The sequence below is a fragment of the Grampus griseus genome, assembly GCF_964374135.1.
Source record: "Grampus griseus genome assembly, chromosome: 12".
Classification (NCBI taxonomy): domain Eukaryota; kingdom Metazoa; phylum Chordata; class Mammalia; order Artiodactyla; family Delphinidae; genus Grampus; species Grampus griseus.
The window spans coordinates 33,966,866-33,985,744 of record NC_139006.1 but is presented as its reverse complement, the minus strand read 5'-3'; the positions used below and the strand labels follow the sequence as shown (position 1 = coordinate 33,985,744).

The 18,879-nt window shown below is 41.9% G+C and overlaps 1 protein-coding gene across 16 annotated transcripts in view; it reads right to left on the bottom strand.

The window, feature by feature from the left end:
- Nucleotides 1-18,879, bottom strand: part of DLGAP1 (DLG associated protein 1) — a gene marked incomplete at both ends in the record, with an annotated part of 320,454 nt that overhangs the window by 237,312 nt on the left and 64,263 nt on the right. For all 16 annotated transcript variants that reach the window (XM_082668376.1, XM_082668377.1, XM_082668368.1 and 13 more), the window contains one exon: nucleotides 14,550-14,764. In XM_082668376.1, the coding sequence (XP_082524502.1) occupies nucleotides 14,550-14,764 (215 nt within the window). The remainder of the gene's footprint in view (nucleotides 1-14,549; nucleotides 14,765-18,879) is intronic.

Here is an 18,879-nt window from a genome sequence, read left to right as displayed (position 1 = left end):
ACAAGAAATGGTTACAATTCTTACCTCTAAGGAGGGGTAAAAAGGGATTGGAGAGGGAGGGAAGACTTTTATATACTATTAAAACATTCTTTGGTGCTGTTGAAATTTTTACGAGTGTTATTTTTACAATAATAAAAAAGGAAATCTTCCCATTAAACAGAAAGGAGAGGTGCGTAGGCATGGCATTTGTTGTGATGTAGGGTATCACTGTGACAAACAAGAGAAAATAGCAATAAAAAGGGAAATTACCCATTCCTGGTTGACTTTTGATATTTTTCTTTACCTGTTTAACTGCATATCACCTCTTCTGCTATCACCCTGGTCTACACTTCTATCATTTTGTGTCTGGGTCAGTGCAACTTCCTTTACTTGATTTCAAACTCTCTGCGTATGACTTGTCTCTGGATTACATCCAGAGGCAGCGTAGTACAGTGGTTCATGGTATGGGCTCTGGATTGAAATCCTGGCTGTGGAGCTCCAATTCTGTACCCTCTGACAAGTCAGTTAACCTCCTGTGTTCTGGTTTCCTCACTGAATAATCCTACTATAATAATTTCTGTCTTATAGGTACCATTAGAATTAGCATTTTTAAAAAATTTGTTTTATTGAAGTATAGTTGATTTACAATGTGTTAATTTCTACTGTATAGCAAAGTGATTGTTATACATATATACGTTCTTTTTCATATTCTTTTCCATTACCATTAATATTATTATGTGTACTGGCATGTAGGGAGTGCTTCTAGGTGTTAGTCATTGTTATCCTTTGAGATCAATTTTTGGGTTAAAATTAAATATACACTACCTATGTGGAAAAGAATCTGAAAAGAAACATATATATTTATATATCTGAATCACTTTGCTGTGCAACTGAAACTAACACAACATTGTAAACCAACTATACTTCAATTAAAAAAATTAAATACACACTAACAAAAAACACAAATAATAAAAAAACAACAAAATTAGAGAAAAGCACAAGAAAGAAAAGGAAATCACCCATAAAGCCTCCCTAAGAAAGAACGAATACTGAGATGTCAGAAAACATCCATCTAGATGTAGATACCCGTGAAAATAGTATAGCATAACCTTTCATCTGAATGGGAGAAAAACCCTCCTATAATTGACTTTTCACTCCACACCATACAGGCCATCTTTCTGAAACAAAACATCCCTTAATTCCCCTTCTGTCACCAACAATTCACTCTCACTAACTGGATTAAAACAAAATGAATTCTCTGGATATTTAAGGATCTTGCTTATAAAAGTCTTCACACTATCTTTCCAAAGACAGTTTCCCATTTTTGAATACCCCTCATGTATCAGTCAACTTGGTTTCTTTATATTCAGACACCTTTCCCCTTCCCGGTCTGTTACTTCTGAGTAATTATTCAAATTCCAGGCTGAATCGTTTCCGTTTTAGGAAGCCATCCCTTGCTATTTCTACTTCCTAATCATTTCCTATTTCCTGAACAAATCTAGCACTTATAGTCGGAGGTAACGTACATAATGTAATTGTGAAACTTACAAATAATGATACAAAATAGTTTTCATCACTCTCGGTGTTTAATCAGAGAGTTGCAGTACAGACCGAATTTTATATTTCTCTTGTCTCCCTCAGGGAATGTAGCTGCTGAAAACTCTGATTTCTCTGGAAAGAATTCTTGACTGAGCATGACAAAACCTGGGTCCTAAAACTTGCCCAATAACTTAAGCAAGTCACTGATCTTCTCTGGGCCTCCACCTCATTGTAATATAACAGGGTGGGAATCATCTCTAAAGTTCTTTCCAGCTTTGCTTCTAAGATTTTTCTTTCATCTTATCTCAGAATCAAGACTCCGTGAAGATACTGTGCAGTGGCATAGAGGAAAATGTTTAAAAACTGGCTCTCTGGGAGGAAGAATATCTGATTGGTAGGGTTTGTTGATTTCCGTGGTATAGATATTCCCATCATGGCCAATATCAAGTTACCAGGGTGACAAAACCAAGTGTGGAGTTGGGAGGAGATGTGAACCCTCGGCTCTCATTGGCCAGTTGGACCCAGACAACACCGCTGAGTGATTCCTTAAGATGAGGAAGTGCACAGTCTCAGGCTTAAACAATGTAGCCAGTCCTTCTAGTCCTTAGCTGCTCTCATTCTGAAACTCTGACACAACCTTTCTTCACTGAGTGGAGGAAACAAGGGAAACAACCAGGGAAAGTGTCCCAGCTTGGCTTTTTAATCCCAGCCTCTCCAGACACGACCTCTAGGACCAGCCCGATCCTCTCAGGTACGTGCACTCACAGCCAAGTGTCCATCTTTCTTGAAATCTGGCCCAGGGGTGATGATACCATGGTGGTGGCAATTTCATAGGCAGTTGGTAACCTGGATCTATGCTTTGAGTTCTCAGCTCTGCTTTTTCTGGGAAAGAGAAGTGGTGCAAAGAACTAAAAGAAGTTTCTGAGCTGGAAGTCAGGAATGGTGTCCAGATGGCGAGGACAGTCTTGCTGGGGGAAAAGTGACCAGAGTTCCACTAGGCAGTGGGAGGAAGAAAGCTGGAGTGGAAAGCAGAGCTCAGCTCTACCTCGTGAAGTTCAAAACCATGCGGAACCCTTCGACTATCTGTAAAGTGTTGTTTAAAATCAATTCTAAATTCCTTCTGAGGCCATTGAGAGGGTCAAATGAGATGTACTGAAAACACTTGGTAAACTGTTATCTACAATTATTTATCCTGAAAAATAGGCTTGGAAGCAAATTAAGGTATTCCTAGTTATCAGGATAGATGAGCAAATATATATCCTCCTCATTGGTTTATTTGGGTTCACAGATAAGTTGGACAGGGTGCGAAGCAGTTACCGCAATCACTGAAGAGAACCCTTCTCCAATTCTAAAAGGAGTAGTTAAGGCTGATTTGTTACATCCACTCCCCTACTCTTCCCAGAACTAGAAAGGACGGGATTCCCCAGATGAACTGAGGGAAATGTGCCCATGTTCAGCGTGGATGACAGTACGAGGCATGGCTGCATCATATTTTTAACACGGTAATGTGTACCTGCCAGGCTGAGCTTCTAGCCTCCAGGTGGGCTGACGATGCTCAGTGGGGTTGGGAAAGAACAGGGAGCTTTCTGAGAACCACAGATTCAGAGGCAGAGGGAGGGTGAAGAGTCTGAGCGAGCAGAGACACAGCCAAAGGGTGGAGGGCGGATGTGAGATCACAATTTATCTCAGCAACTACAGGTGAAAGCTACTCCAGGAAGCTGTCGATCAAGGCCCTGTAAGCAGGTAGGGACGGTGTAATGGTGAGTTAGCACCAGTCTCCTTGGGATTGTGCCAAGGGCTTCACAACCAGCTTTATTTTATTTTTGGCCGCACCGTGCATCACGTGGGATCTTAGTCCCCCCACCAGGGATCGAACCCGCGCTGCCGTGGAAGCGCAGAGTCCGCGCTGTCGTGGAAGTGCAGAGTCTTAACCGCTGGACCGCCAGGGAATTCCCCACAATCATCTTCAGATAGCATTGGAACCCCCTTTGGCATGGGGAACAGAGGAAATAGGCAAGCGTGTGAGAAGGCTGTAATTACCGTGAGAAAGGTTTCAACACAGTGCTTCCGGAGTTCTTAGGAGGAAGAAATAACAGCCAACAGGGGGAGGTTAAATTTAAGAGGAAGATTGAAAAGAATGGGGACTTCCTTCTACTCTTCTCCACCATTAGATTGTTAGTTCTAATATACTAGGAACCCTGACTACTGATATATCCCAGCGCTTAGCTCATAGTAGTAGGTGGCCAATGATAATAATAATGATGTAATAGCTAACATAAATGGGGCACTGACCATTGCTAGGCACTGTCCTAAGAGTTTCGCATATGCTACCTTTCCCAAGCTTCACAATTACTCTTGAGGTAGGAAATATTACCATCCCTGTGTAACTGGTGAGGAAGTTGGGACTCAGAATGGTTAAATAATTTTCCCACAGTAACCCATCTAGAAGTGAGAGAGCTATGGTTTGGAACCCAGATAATCTCGCCTCAGAGCCTGCACTCTTGAGCAACATGCTATCGTGAGCCTTTTTTGAGTGAACAGATGAAGAGGAGATGGCATTCCTGGGGTATAGGGTGGGGAACGGCATAAACAAAGGCTTTGAGGACCATTACTGCTGTTCATCATGTACATCGAGCTCTCCATTTCTGGGCACGTGGCAATGCTGCACTTCTCTGCCTCTTTGAAATTAGCGTGGTCATGTACGTGGCTTTAGCAATGAAATGTGAACACAAGCGATGTGCATCACTTCCAGGAAATAGTGCCCTATTCACTGCATCCTCTTTCTCTGATTCAATAACCACGGGAGCACTGATTGAGATATACCTTCAGATATACTTTCTGGGTATCTGAGTGAATACAATGAACAGAGCCTCCTGCCAACTCATGATGGACGCAAGAAATTGTGTCCAAGAAATAAACTTGTAAGCAAGAAATAAGCTTTGGCAATTTGGGGTTGTTTATTAACCTGGCCTATCCTAGCTTGTATATAAATTAGTACTAGAAATTGGCTACTCATGTAACAACAACAACAACAACAAAATAACCTAAAGTATGTGGCTATGGTTATAGGATTTGGTAACAGGAAGCAAGGTAATTATCAGAGTCTGGAAACATACTGATCCATGTGGTGAGTCATTTGGTAAATTGTTGTCTATAACAACTAGGAAGGTAGATGATGTAACAAATGAACGCATAACTCTAGGGGAAGTAGTTGCAAAACACATTGTTAATAAAATGTGTTGATTGCTCTTGGCAGCCTTCAACAAGGTGTTATGTACTTTGAAATAAACTCAGAAAAGAATTGGTTAAATACAAGTAGTAATGAAAAGGAATAAGAAGAGTCTAGGGGCTTCCCTGGTGGCGCAGTGGTTGAGAATCTGCCTGCCAATGCAGGGGACATGGGTTCGAGCCCTGGTCTGGGAGGATCCCACATGCCGCGGAGCAGCGGGGCCCGTGAGCCACAAGTACTGAGCCTGCGCGTCTGGAGCCTGTGCTCCGCAACAAGAGAGGCCGCGATAGTGAGAGGCCCCTGCACCGCGATGAAGAGTGGCCCCCGCTTGCCACAACTAGAGAAAGCCCTCACACAGAAACGAAGACCCAACACAGTAAAAATTAATTAATTAATTAATAAACTCCTACCCCCAACATCTAAAAAAAAAAAAAAGAGTCTAGACATTTGTGGACTTGTGGGATTGGAAGAAGCAACTGATCTCAATCCAATTTGTAAAAGGTAAACCCAAGAACACCTTTGAGTAAAGAAGACATGATGAAAACCACCCTGTGTGGCAACGTTCAAATCAAGGACATGGCCCCCTCACTCCATTGTTAATGCTTCTGAATGGAGTCAGATGATTTAGAATGAAGATACAGTTAAGTGAATCTTTTTGATTAGATTAAAATGCTTCAGGGAAGAGCGGCTAATAAGTTGATAAGCTGAGAGTATCTGAGATAGAGAGAGGCATCAGGGTAGGAAGGCAAACAAATAGAGCAAAAATGGCCATTGCATCTCCAAGGGTTCTGTGTGACGGTTGCTACATGGAACTCACTGGAACCAATAGGTAAGAAGTTGATTATGGTCTTGAGAGAGCCGTACTTCCCAAAGCATCACAAGCCTAAATTAAAAGACACAGCAATGAGAGGAGTCCTAAAATGTCTCTTGGCTCCAAGGAGAACATGTTCCCTGATGTGTACTTTGGATATGGTCATGGAGGATAATAGGAATGGAACAGTCTCCCAGGGAGCTGGATGACATGGGGGACAAAGACCAGAGAAGTTGCTCCAGGGAGCAGAATTGCAGCCTAATCAAGAAACATTCCCTCCCCCAGAGTTGACAGCATCCTGCCCAGTGGGGATTTCAGAATTGCTATGGACCAGTGACTACTGTTAGCTCCCATCTCCTTTTTGAATGGGAATGTTTATTGTGGATGGTTTGACCTTCTCCTGTCATTATGTGTGGGGTGTATGGGAGGCAAATTGTTTATCGTTTTGAGTCTGCAGGTCTCCAGACGCAGAGGAGCCACATCTGGACCAGATGTAGCTATTATAGTGCGTCATTTCCTGCTTTATAGGCTATCACACATCACCCACAGACAATACATTTTGAGGCTGACGGGGCTATGATAGGACCAGGACAGGGCTTTTGGGTTTTCTCCCCTTGATGGTGGTGGGGCATGAATATATTTTGCTTGTGGGAGAGACAGTAAGCCAAAAATTTTGTGTCCAGACACACTTTGATAGTCATTGGTGCTGTTTGCCAAATATTGTTTTGTGCGTCCACGTCCTGGGCACATGGTAAGATTGCCTTTGTTGCCCTCTTTGAAGATAGACATTGCCATGTCACTAGCTTTTGCCTATAAACAGGAACAGAGGGGACCTGTTCCACTTGCGAGAGGAAGCGTTAAGACCCTGTGCTCGTGCCCTGCCTTGGTGACTCTGGGAGCCTTTGTTGATGTTTTGTATCCATAACTTGGTCCTGGGTGACCAAGGCGAGCAGAGTTCCCTACTGACCCAAGATGGTCAGGTAGCATGAGCAAGACATAAAGTTTTGTTGTTAGAAGCCTCTCTGATTTAGGGGTTGTTTTTTACTCCCAGTATAATGTAGCCTATCCCCAGGACAGGCCTGAAGCCAGCAAAAAAGAACAATTAGGAGCTCCATTTGATAGAAGCATAGAATCCTTGTAAGAGGAAAGCAGGGAAGAAGCTCTCAAAGGAGCGAGAAACTCTGAACGCTGCTGGGGACCATGTGAAGAGACACATGGGGTTCAGAAATGATTTTGCGGTGACCTGGTAGAAAGTCTCTGGGAAGAGTGGTTGCCAAGAGAGGCTAGAGGCAGCTAGACAAACTGGTCCATTGCAGTCATCCACGTGAGTGAAGGGAAGCCCTAACGCTTGAGGAGGTGAGAGGTGAACCACAACATTTCAAGACTGAATTTAGGAAAATGGTAATTTAGTTGATTGAAGCAGAAGAGTCAGGAAGAGAAGTGATGTACTTACGAAGCAGTGAATTATGTGGGCACCTTGAAATCTCATCTTCCTGCATGCTTATCTTAAAAATATAGGATCAGTGTACATGATAAGACTTAGACTCCACAGGCTGGAAAAATCTGACACAGAGATTTGGTCTGTTCCACCCAAATTTCCAAGCAGAGTTATCAATGTGCTCAGAGAAAGGGAGTTCAGGTTGTTTTAAAAGATGCCTGGGAAAGTTGCTCTCAAAATTCCCAAATTAATTTATGCAAGAATTAAAAACTTTGCAGTTAGAAGTTCCTCCCTGCAGTCAACCTAAATTCCTTTGGCTCCAGTTTTGATCTCATTTCTTTCTGTTTTATATATAGGGATGTTGATGGTTTTGTTATTCATATGCGTCCTCTGTAAAGGTACATGTACTTGGGACTTACGCCCAGCCTCCCTCAAAAAGGATGAGAGGCGGCTTCTAATACATCTGCCTAGAGGTCCTTTTCAAGGAGCTGTTTTCATTCCTGCCATCTGAGGCCCATGAGATTTCCTTAATGATATAAAATGACAGCAAAGCTAATAACTTGAACTATCCTGACAAAATAGTAAACTGTAAAAAAAAAAAAAAAATCCCCAAACAACAACAACAAAACCCTCCCCGTGCCAGGTAAAGTAGATTTTTCTGATCAGAGAAAAATTCTGAACAAAATGATCAACTTTAGTACTAACAGCCTCTGAATTTTAATTCCTTTCATTTCTACTGTGCCTGCCTTTGCCATTTTTAGATTTGAGAGTATATCCAGCTATATATATATATTTACTCCTACTTGACCCTGGAAAACCAGATTTTAGTAAAGCATTTAATAAAGTTATTGAAACCAAGGTGTACGTGCCTCACACAGTACTTTAATGTTAAAGGTGCTGAATAAATGTTTGTTACATGAATAAATTAATGAGTGAGACACGAATAAAATTTCTGACTATTATTAGCGTGTTCTTTATACCTGGTTGTCTGCACTTTTAACAGGGAACACAGATATGAAATTGAGGGAATGGTTGCAAACAGATGGGCAAAGGAAAGGAGTTTTAACGCTCTTTGCAAACAGAAGTCTCCCTGGCAGGATAGTAAGTAGTATAGCCTAAAAGGAGTGAGGACTTTTCATTTCCAGAACCCTCTCTGGGGTCTTCCCTTGCCCCCATCTCTCCACTGTCTCTAAGGCCTTGTTGACACTGCCACACCTGGCCGGGCATGTGAGGAAGGCCCAGCTGACACACTGTAGAGACACAGAGCACACATGTCCCGGGTTTGCTACTACACTTGTCCCGACCCGGCTGAACCCAGGCTCCCAAGAGGCCATCATTTCTCCCCATGACCCCATCAGCCAATGCCTACTTAACTCTTAATCTCCTCAATCCTTTGGTCGTTTGATCTTTCCTTTCTTTACCCCAGGCCAAGCCTGAGTCAAGATGTTCTCAAGGCCCTTCCTGTTTCAGCTGCATGTCTGCCTGCTTGCACTTCCAGGTCAGAACTTATTTCACTGCAGCCTCTGACATCCCCCTCAAATCTGCTCTGAATTCTCCATATCTGCCTTGAATGGCTCCTTTTCCTGGGCACCCAGTTGATCTTCCTTTTCTCTTCCATTTTGGACCCACTTTCATATCTTTTGCTCATCTCTGCAGTCTCGGTGAGTCCATCATTCCAACCAGCTTTTTATTCTTTCTGCTTTCAACCCCTGGCCTCATATCTTAGTTGACATGTAACCTTGGACAAGTTATTTAATCTCCCTAAGACAGAGATTCCTCATTTGTAAAGTGGGGAAAATCTCATGTATGCAGTTATGGTGATTAAACAATCAAAACAAAGCAAGACAAGGAAATGTAAGCCCTGAGCACTCATTCAGGCACTTAGAACCTCATTAAAACTGAAATCTCTCTCCTGTGTTTTAAACTTTCCATTCCTTCTCTCTAAAAGGCATCTGAATTTCCTTTCATTCCTTCACCTTCCTCAAAGACACACAGACAATTCGTTCCTCTCTGAGGTTGTGATCATCGCAGGGACAGTGCAATCAATGCAGGCTCCTTTCCAAAATGGTCTTTGCTAAAGAGCAAGAGACTAGGATACAGACTATGATACTCACACGCCCATCTCATTTGGAGAAGGGTATTCACACCCCAAAGAGAGACCTATTTTTTTTAAGCTGGGCATGGTGACAGAGGCTGAATATAATAGGCAATTACTTGTACCAGTGGTTTTGTTTGTTTATTTTGTCTTTTAACCAGGCTTGTTTTTCTAGCAGTGGGTTGAAAGGTATTTAGATAATTTGTCTATGAGTAAATGAATGAGTTTCCCTGTTTTAAATTTTGTCCCATTTCTTCTTATTTTTGGGGGGGAGGGGTTGCGAGGATAGAGGATATAAGAAGACAGTGTTATGGTTGGGAAAGATGGGAAACTATCCTGAGTTTATGTCACAGAGGACGTAAACTCACAATTTTGTAGTGTTGGGTTATGCTAGTCTGTTCGTCCTCCCATTGGAAGGGGCATCTGCTGCTACATGTTACAGTTACTGAGGGACAGGAGCGGAATATCAAAGCATTTGGGGAAAACAGAGGCATTTCCCTCCACTTAAGACAAAGAAGGAAAGATGTACGTGGCTACGTTCTTCAATATGGTTCACATCCTTAGGAAAAAAAAAATCGCCGTGCTTCCATCTTCATAGCCCGTGCCCTCTCCTTTTTCTGGGAAGAGAAGGAATACAGGAAGCTGTAGGTGGGTGGGAGGGGCATGTGGAATGTGAAGAAATAGCAGAGGACGTAGTGTGTCTAGAGAGAAAAAAGGGAGAAGGAAACTTCTACATAGATAAGCAAAACAAGACACTCTAGCAAGAGGCTGCAGTTTTGGGTTCCTGATGTAGAACTGACTCATTTTAAATCTCCAGAATTAAAGCTGAAGGAGAACAACCCCATCTGTCTCTTCTCAAATTATTTCATTTACCAATACTACCTTCTTTTGTCTTTAGACTGTGAACTGCCAGTGCTTTGTGCTTCATCCTTATAATTATACACGTTAGTGCTGAACGTTTCCTCAGAGACCATGTAGACGAGGGATAGCACCTTGTGTCATGGCTGGTCAATGAGAAGTGTGGTTGAAGCTCTGTGTTGAGAAGGGATCCGAGGCCCAGTCTGTACTCAGTTGGGAGGGTGCTGGGATCCATTAATTCTGGGATCAGCTAATGCTGTCTGCACGGGGCTGGGGTGGGGCTGAGAGGGAGTAATCTAAGTGGCACCATCCAAGCTAAGAGCGTGAGACTCTCATTTAATTTGGGAGGGGGGTGGTGGGACTCAGAGACATCAAACCAGTTGCCAAAAGCCACAGAGCTATTTATTTTTTTAAAAAGTTTCAGGATTAGAAAAAGAATGATGATTTCGAGGATTAACCATCCTGAAAATAAATTAGCATTTAGGATTGAAAATAAATATTCCTGAAGCCTTTTGTTAGATACATTATCCACATTGCTGGGAGCTCTGACGGGTCCTCTCCAGAGCCAAGCATGCACAAAAGCCTGGGGCCCATCTCACCGATTTCAGAGGCGTTTCAAAGTCTATAATATCAGAGGCTGACTATTTCTTCCAGGAGAAATTTTTTCTTACTGCTTGGATGAAGGGATAAAGAACTACGAAGAGATTTAAAGTGTTATTTGCTTAGGATAATGGACATTTATTTGAATTTAACTTTAGAATCTTTTACATGACAGCTCACTTAACATCATTTTTTAAAAGTTCTTTTTACAGTCTATTGAATAAAAGTCCACGATGGGATTTGAACATGGCTTTAACTAATCATGGAAGCAGACAGGAGTCTCCTTTCCAGAATAAATAGCATATTATAGCAAATCCAAGTCAAAGACTTAAATCCCTCATCAGAGCCAAGCTGTGGTGACCTGCTTTGAGGGAACTTGGGCCTCCAAACCTCTCTCCTACTTGCCTGAGAATTTACTATTAAACATTCAGAAGTTCTTTTTGAAAATACTAATATTCTCGGGTGATATGCCATTTCAAATTTGTTGTTCGTTAATAATGAAGAAAGAAGGAAAAGCTAGCAGTGAGGGGAAGGGATTTGTTACTATCTGTGGGAGAAGAGAAGGGAGTGGGAGGGATAATGGTCCCCAGAGAGCAGCTACAGAAGTTTTGCAGCCCAAAGATGGAGTTCATTGTCTCAAGACTCCTTCTGACTCCAGAATGTTCCACTGACCTTAGGCCTTAGCTACCTGAAGACACAATCATTGACATTAAGTAGCTGAAGAAAACTAGCCTCAGAAATAAGGTCTCAAGATGCCTTTGGAAAACAGAAAAGAAAGAAGAAAAACAATGTAAGAAAGTGTAGGAGTGCCTCTTCTCCAACATTCCTGAGAGAAGATGGGAGTTGAAAACCTCAAACAAAATGTTTGCCCCATCTCACTTGGCTAATTTTAGTTATCTTGGTTCATGGCTATGATTCAGCCCTAAAGCTGTGAATTGCTGAGGAGGAAGGAGGAAAAAAAATGGACTTAAATGTCAAAGAAGTAGGAACAAAAATATAGTTTTCTTTGTTGGGGAACTAGAATTCCAGGATATGGGGATCTTTTTTCTTATGAGGGATGGAATGCTTCGAACTAGAAAAATAATGAGCTCCAGTCAAAACATCGTCAAGAAAGAAAAGAATGGAGGATGAGTTATGTCATGTCCGAATTTTTGCTTTCCTAGTGTATTCCCCCTTTTTCCCTTGTGTACCTCTTGAAATCTCATTAAACTAGACATCACTGAGACACCTATGTTGTTGAGTATGATGGAAGCTTAATATGTGGACCGTAAGGGGAAAGGGAGCTCCTGGAGCAGATGAGGGAGAAATGAATGGAGACAAACAGACTATGACAAATAAGTCTGGGGCAGGTGATGGTAGCACAGGGAAGAAAGGCGTGTTTGAATGACGGTGAGCTGTTGTCTTGCCAACTAAAGAATAGAGGGTGACAGAGATGGTTTGGTGAAACTCCATCCTTAGAAAAGAAAAAACGTTTTTCAGTGTAGTAGGTGTCCCCTAGTAAATTGGGTACCATTTGGAATTTCCATAGGTTTGGAGGAAGAAAAGCACAGTCACTACTCTAATACTCAGGTACCTGACCTTTCTACCATCAGTTTAGCCACTATCTGTGTGTTCACCTTTTTCTGCTCTTCAAACTTCTGAACAGTAAAAAAATATATATAGGATGGTTGTAAAAACAGGCTCCAGGACATGAAAGGAAGATAACATCAGGTGGAAGCAAAATGAAAGAGTTCCAGTGACTTCAGAGCAGATTCCCCACAGCCCTGAAGCTAATAAGGAGATGGGTCCAAGACTCAATGGTGAAAGCTGATTTCTGCACCTCCCCTGTCCTCAGCCTCCTTAGAGCACTCCCCGCACCCTCCCCTGTGGCTCTGCTCTTTTCTGTTCTCCTCGGCCCTGGTAGGACTCGAGCAGCAGGACTCATTGTATCTCATCCCCCACAGCCCAAAGCGTCATGCATCTGATGTGACGTGCATCCCAACAGGTAAATGAATGGGATATAAAGGGGGTGGAAGGGACTCTGGAAGTTGCAGAATCCCACTGCTTGGTGTGCATTTGAGGATACTGAGATCTTGAGGGTCCAAGTGAATTTCTTGCCCAAAGCATCCCCATTTTTTTTGCATCTTCTAGAAGATGTCAGTTAACACCACGGCTGTGACTACCTTTAATTGCCTCTAGGGGAAAGATATTCTAAAGTTCACAGAAGATACTTACTTCCCAGAAGGTTCCTTGCCACCCCCCCTCCCCCCCCCCCAAGTTTTCACACCACCTCGGCCCACTGCCATTATTACAAATCCAGTTCTTTTCAGACTGGCTCAGTTCTTTTCTGAGCCTCTGTGAGGGGTGCCACAGTGCAATGAAGACCCGATTGTACTTTCCATTTCTGTGATCAACTGTTACCTTGTGTGGCAGGGTTAGGGGTTACATAGTATTTCCCACACTGATATGTCAAAGTCCTAAATTTAATACCTGTGAACATGACCTTGTCTGGAAATAGGGTCTTTGCAGATTTAATCAAGTTAAAAACGAGGTCATTATTGATCCAATATGACTGACGTCATAAGAAGACAACCGCGCGAAGACACGGAAAGTAGAAGGCCAGGTGACGACAGAGGCGGAAATCAAAGTGCCGTAGTTGCGAGCCAAGGAATGCCAAGGGTGGCCGGACACAGCCAGAAGCTAGGAAGAGGCAACGAGGGATTATTCTTTCCAGGTTCAGAAGGAGCGTGGCCCTGACAATACCTTGATTTCAGACTTCCAGCTTCCAGAACTGTGAGATAATAAATCTGTACTCTTTCAAGTTCATGGTACTTGGTCATGGCAACACTAGGAAACTATCACCTGCAGTAATAAAGGCAAAGAGGAAGGGTAACCAGAAGCCGAAGGAAAGAAAGAGCTGCTTTTCTTGGGTTGGTTTACTAATGTCACTGGTATTCATTTTTCATTGAAATGACCCACAGTGGTTCCACATGATCCTCTGAAAAAAAGTTCATGAGGGGACCCTCTCTGTCACTTCTTTAAAATATAATATATTGATAGTTTGCTATTTGAATACATGTCCTTGATAGAAGTCAGCTGTTTTTTAGTATTCTGGGTTTTAATAATCTAGTTTCTTCTCCTCAATCTGATGGATTTGGTCTTTCTTCTGTTTTATTTACTTTGCCTTTTAATATTTTATTTTGTAATGCAGTATAAGTGCACGGATAGTAATATGTATTTCCTCAAAATATGGAATCAAAGGCACTTAAGAATACTAATTACCCATAATACTTTTTTTAGTCCAAACGATGTTCTCCACGATGATCTGTTCCAAGGCTCTGATTTGCTCTCCAGAAATAATATTAACAATTAAATCAGGCCTTACAATAATCAGTTTCAGTAGTTTCTTTTGGAATGCTGTTCTCTGTTTACAAATAGCACACACTGAAGTAAGGACTACTTAGAACCATATTTTTCAAAACAAACAAAAATTTTTAAGGTCTTACAAATTATAATATGCATCGAGTGTCCAAGTTTAAAAACATCTGTCAAGAATGTTCACATATTACCCCATTTTTAAGCATAGCCACATTCTATAACCTTCTCCAAGATAATCTACTCTATTACTCAATCATCTGAAAAATTCAAGAGTTTTTTAAGGAAGCATTGCCCCATAGATTTAGTGGCTAAACAACATCCAAGAGTGGGGATACACAGATATCCTCATTGGTCAGAAATCTTAATTCTTTTTAGGGGCCATTCTGGATCATTGCAAACTCTTTTGGAAGGTTGGGGGCTCAGCTTATGCTCTATGCAGGGCGCAGCTGGATGCCTGTGTCTTTGAAGGCACTGGGATGTATGAGTCAGACCCAAGGTCAAAATCAATAGAACATTCAATACCTCACAGTGCTCCATCTGTGGGGTGTTTTCTGCCCCATTTACGCTAGAAGTGGCAAGAATGGATCGTAGGTGATGATACAGGGGGCCGGGCTACCGGAAGTAGAGCGTGGGAAACACTTACTTGAGTGTGGTGAGTTCTGTAAGGGATGGCTGAGTAGCCTTGAGATAGCTTTCCCTTCGCGCAGCAACTTTGGGAGAAGGCTTGGGGCTGGTGTCCGAGTCCCCGCTGTCTTCATCTCCCATGGCCTTGATGTAACTGCCGCTCCGCATTCTGCGGCAGGGAATTTCATCATCTTTACCTCGAGGGGTGTACCCTGTCCATTCATCCTGAGGGACCTATGCAGATACAAAACAGACAGTTCATGCTTTATACAAGTCTATCTTCTTCTTTTCTTTCCTGACTGTGAATACGGGTAATACGGGTAATTATGTAAAACTTTAGGCATTAACTTTTCAACCATAGTGTTTTACCATAATTGGTCTGAAAATATTTTGAATACATGCACATCTATGTCTCAAGCTTTGAAAGAACCTGGGTACTGGGAAAAAGTATAACCATTTGATTCACTTCTCCGTTTTCTCACGCTGAAAATGATTGTCAGGCATACGGGTGCCGGTGGAAAGCGGTTTTATTAGAGCTTTTCAATGGTTTGTTTTCAGTTGTTATTTAAAATTCAGGAATGTTTCTCCTTTGCCTTCCCTGCATCTTCCATCTCTAGCATATTGTATCCATAGTGCTTCCTCCTAACCCAGTGGTCTACACCAGATGCATTCGCTTCCCAAGCACCGATTCTTTCTGAATCCTCTTAATTTGAATTCAGCCTCCATAGAGTGCTTGAAACACTCTCTGAAGGTTTCCAATGATCTCCTCATGAAAGCTAGTGGCACTTTCTTAATTGAAATTTTTCTTGGCCTCTTCACACACACACACACACACACACACACACACTCACACACACTCAAAACGCCTCTTAAGAGTCTCTCCCCTTTTGGCTTTCTGGTTACTCTACTTACCTGAGTTACCCACTACTTATCTGGATTGTTCTTTCCCTCTAGCTTTGCTGGATCCTGCTCCAAGTCCCTAATTGTGGGGACCCCTCAAGACAACGTTCTCAGCACGCTGTTCGTTTTTCTTTCTACAGTCATTTCCTTTGAGTTCAGCAGGGCACCGCACTGTGCTACAGAGGGCTTCTTTCTGACCTTATTTTCAGTTCTTAGATTCCCCAGTTCAACATGGACCCAACCTAGGGTCTCATATCTCCTCCATTGGGTAAAAGAAATGCACAATAATGGCCACTCTTTGTATCCATTAAGAAGTAACAAACATCCTACGTACTGTGCACAGCACGCTGCACAGGGCTTAATGAAAAGAGACCAGAAAATGGGGAGGCTGGTTCTTGGCCTCAACAGAGGTGAGAAGACAGAGCATACAAAAATTTGGCAACAGTTCCAAGTCAACGTGTTAGCAAGTTTAAGATGGGGTGCTGTAGATGGACTATGCACTAAGGAGACACTAGGAACAGGAGTTATCAGTAATGGTGATAGGGAAGGAGGATCCAGGAAGGACTCCCGAGAACTGGCCAGGTTTGCACTGAGAAGGTAAAAAGGTATTGACTATTTTCATGCTAACTATTCACTGATTATCCATTAAATGATGCCATGTTTCATTATTAACATTGAACTCGGCTAAGAAATTTGCTTACAGGATCTTGTTTCATCGATGCAACAACTCCGTGTATTTTTCTGTATTTCTCGGAGGAGAAGCAGAAGCTCAGAGAGCTTACGAAATTTGCCAAAGACACATAACTAACAAATGGCAGCACTAGGGTCCAAAGCATTTTAACTCAAAGATGAGTGTTTAGTCAATCTAAGATTTATGATTAATAACATACACATTTTAAATCTAAAGTGTTAACTGTCCACAATGATACACGCACAGAGTAGACGTCGATTTTTAAACATTATCGGTTCTAGGAACTGAGGACAGACATTCCACTAAAAGCACTATGCTTTCCCCCTTAATTTATACATTTATCTATATAATTTGAAAACGTATATCTAGAAACATCAGACTGAAGAGATGCTACTATTCCTGGACCTGAAAACAGTGGTTGGTAGGTTCTAATGCTGAAAACTACCAATGAAGTTTGGTTAAGCTTCACCATACAGCTTATTTTATTTAACAAACTCTTAAATCATGCTTCCTATGTGCAGGCACTGTTCTAAAGGCTTTATACAGGTTAACTCATTTGATCCACACAGCTAAGGGCACTATTATTATCCCCATTTTACAAATGAGGAACCTGAGGTTATGTAACTCGCCCAACGTCCCAGCTACAAAGGGGCAGAGTTCCAGCCCAGCAGCTCCTGGGGTCTTGCCATGACCATATCTGATGCTGTCTCTCTCTGTATGATCTTGTGGCACCTACAGAACTGAACAACTATAGTCCCATGACACCTTTGTCATCCATCACGTCCGATCCATTTGCCCTTTATTAATTATGGTAGTAGCAATGTAGAGTTTTTGCTTTTTTAGCTAAAAACCCATCCACATCACCATAGCAACAGGGAGACTTCTTAGGGAAATTATAAATGCTGAGAACAGTCTTGTTTTCCTTCCATTGGCAGGTGAGTCACTGCAAAGATATGATCATACTCAGAACCTCATTATTGGCTCAGTAATTACATCTCATAAATTAAGTTGGTACAGCTGAGGGTCACGGAGGAGGCAGCCAATGCTTGCCATTTCTCAGTACTGATGCACAGCTCATAAGTGTCGCTCTCTGAACTATGTCAGAGACCAATGACAACTTATAAGCTCATAATGCTTATGAAACAAAACATGGCAAATTTTTGTTTAGGTGTTTTGTTTTTTTCAAAGTTAGTTTATGGTAGAAACTTGGTCTTATACTAGAAACAGGTTGCAACTGTTGCTAAGGGAACCAGCTGGGAAGTATTTAATGTGTATATGTTTCAATTAAACATATTTTTCAAATGATATCAGCTAAGAAGTTTATGGAAGTGATTTGCTTTGGAATGGGTTTTAAAAATCAATACATTATTCCTACACTGAAAGGTAGCCTACAATAAATTACATGTAAAATAATACAGAAATTAGCTCCAGGAAAAATGTAAAGAAACAGAACCTCAAGACTTTGGAGAAGAAAAATACTGCTGCTGAACAATAAGGGCCAGCAAAGTCGCTATAATTTGAGCCACAGTTTTTATTATGTCTCTTAAATTTGAAAGCAAAAGAGGAGGCAGTGGTTGGTTACATTGTTTTCAAGGAAAGCATACCAGTTTGTTTAGGGGCCAGGGCATGAAATGTTACTCCCTTTCCATTGAAAAGAAAGGAGAGTCATGTGCTGCAGCTACTATTGTGATCTAGTCAAGGTTGCTGTGTCTTTCTGTGTCAGTTGCACAGAGAGAAAAGATTTAGGCAAATCCAAAGAAAAAACTAACCTTGCAGCTGTCTGAGAAAACCTTCCTATTACTGGTCCTAGTGGTTAGGGGAACGGAAGTCTTTGTAAGAAAGGGAGGCTGGAGCAGATAAAGGAGCAGCCTGGGCACCTGTTGATGGCAGGCAAGCCAGATGTCCTGCTTGCCTTCACGAGCTTCGTGGGGCGGTTAGACCCAGTAAACGTTAAAGAAACAGCAATAAAATCAGTCTAATAAAGCTTAGGGTTTAACAACAGTATGGGTTAGAGAAAAAGAGGACTATTTGTTTTTTAATGTGTATGTTTAAGCATGAAACTCCAGTGGAGAACTTTATTTTTGAGAGAACAAAATGAGGATTAGTGTGCATTTTTCTATTTTGGGGATAGCCAGGCTATAACTTAAACCATATGTCATGGTTCAGGAGTAAAAAGACCTCTCTCTGACAAGGAATGACCATAACCAGGTGCTACCATCCTCTAATTACAGGATGAAGATGCTGTATTAGTTGAAATAGTGTCATGGGCACTGAATGATGGGCCATCCTAATGCAACAAGAGAAAATTAATACCACCTAATGGTGGCATGCTTACATTTTCTGTCTCCCTCTTTGCCTCTCTCCTTGTCTGCCTCCCTTCTTCCTTCACTTTTGCAAGTTTTTTTTTCTTTTTCTTTTCTTTTTTCCAGAGAAGGCAGGATTTATTACTTGCAGCAAGTAAGGAAAACACCTGCTTTCCCAAAGCGGTGTCTCTGCAAGTATTTTTTGCTTGTTCATTTTCAAGCCATGGTTTGGGTGCCGGGAACGTGCAGGCAGTGAACCACACAAACGTTGATCCCAAGTTGTGGAGCTTACATTGCAGAAGGAGAGCAGGAAGAGATGGATGATAGACAAGTATACCCATAAATGAACAAGACGATTTCAGAAACCATAAATGTCATTAGGAAAATAAGATGGGGTGATGTGACAAAGGGGTTGGAGGAGAACTCCTTTAACGTGTTCCTCAGCGAAGCCACTG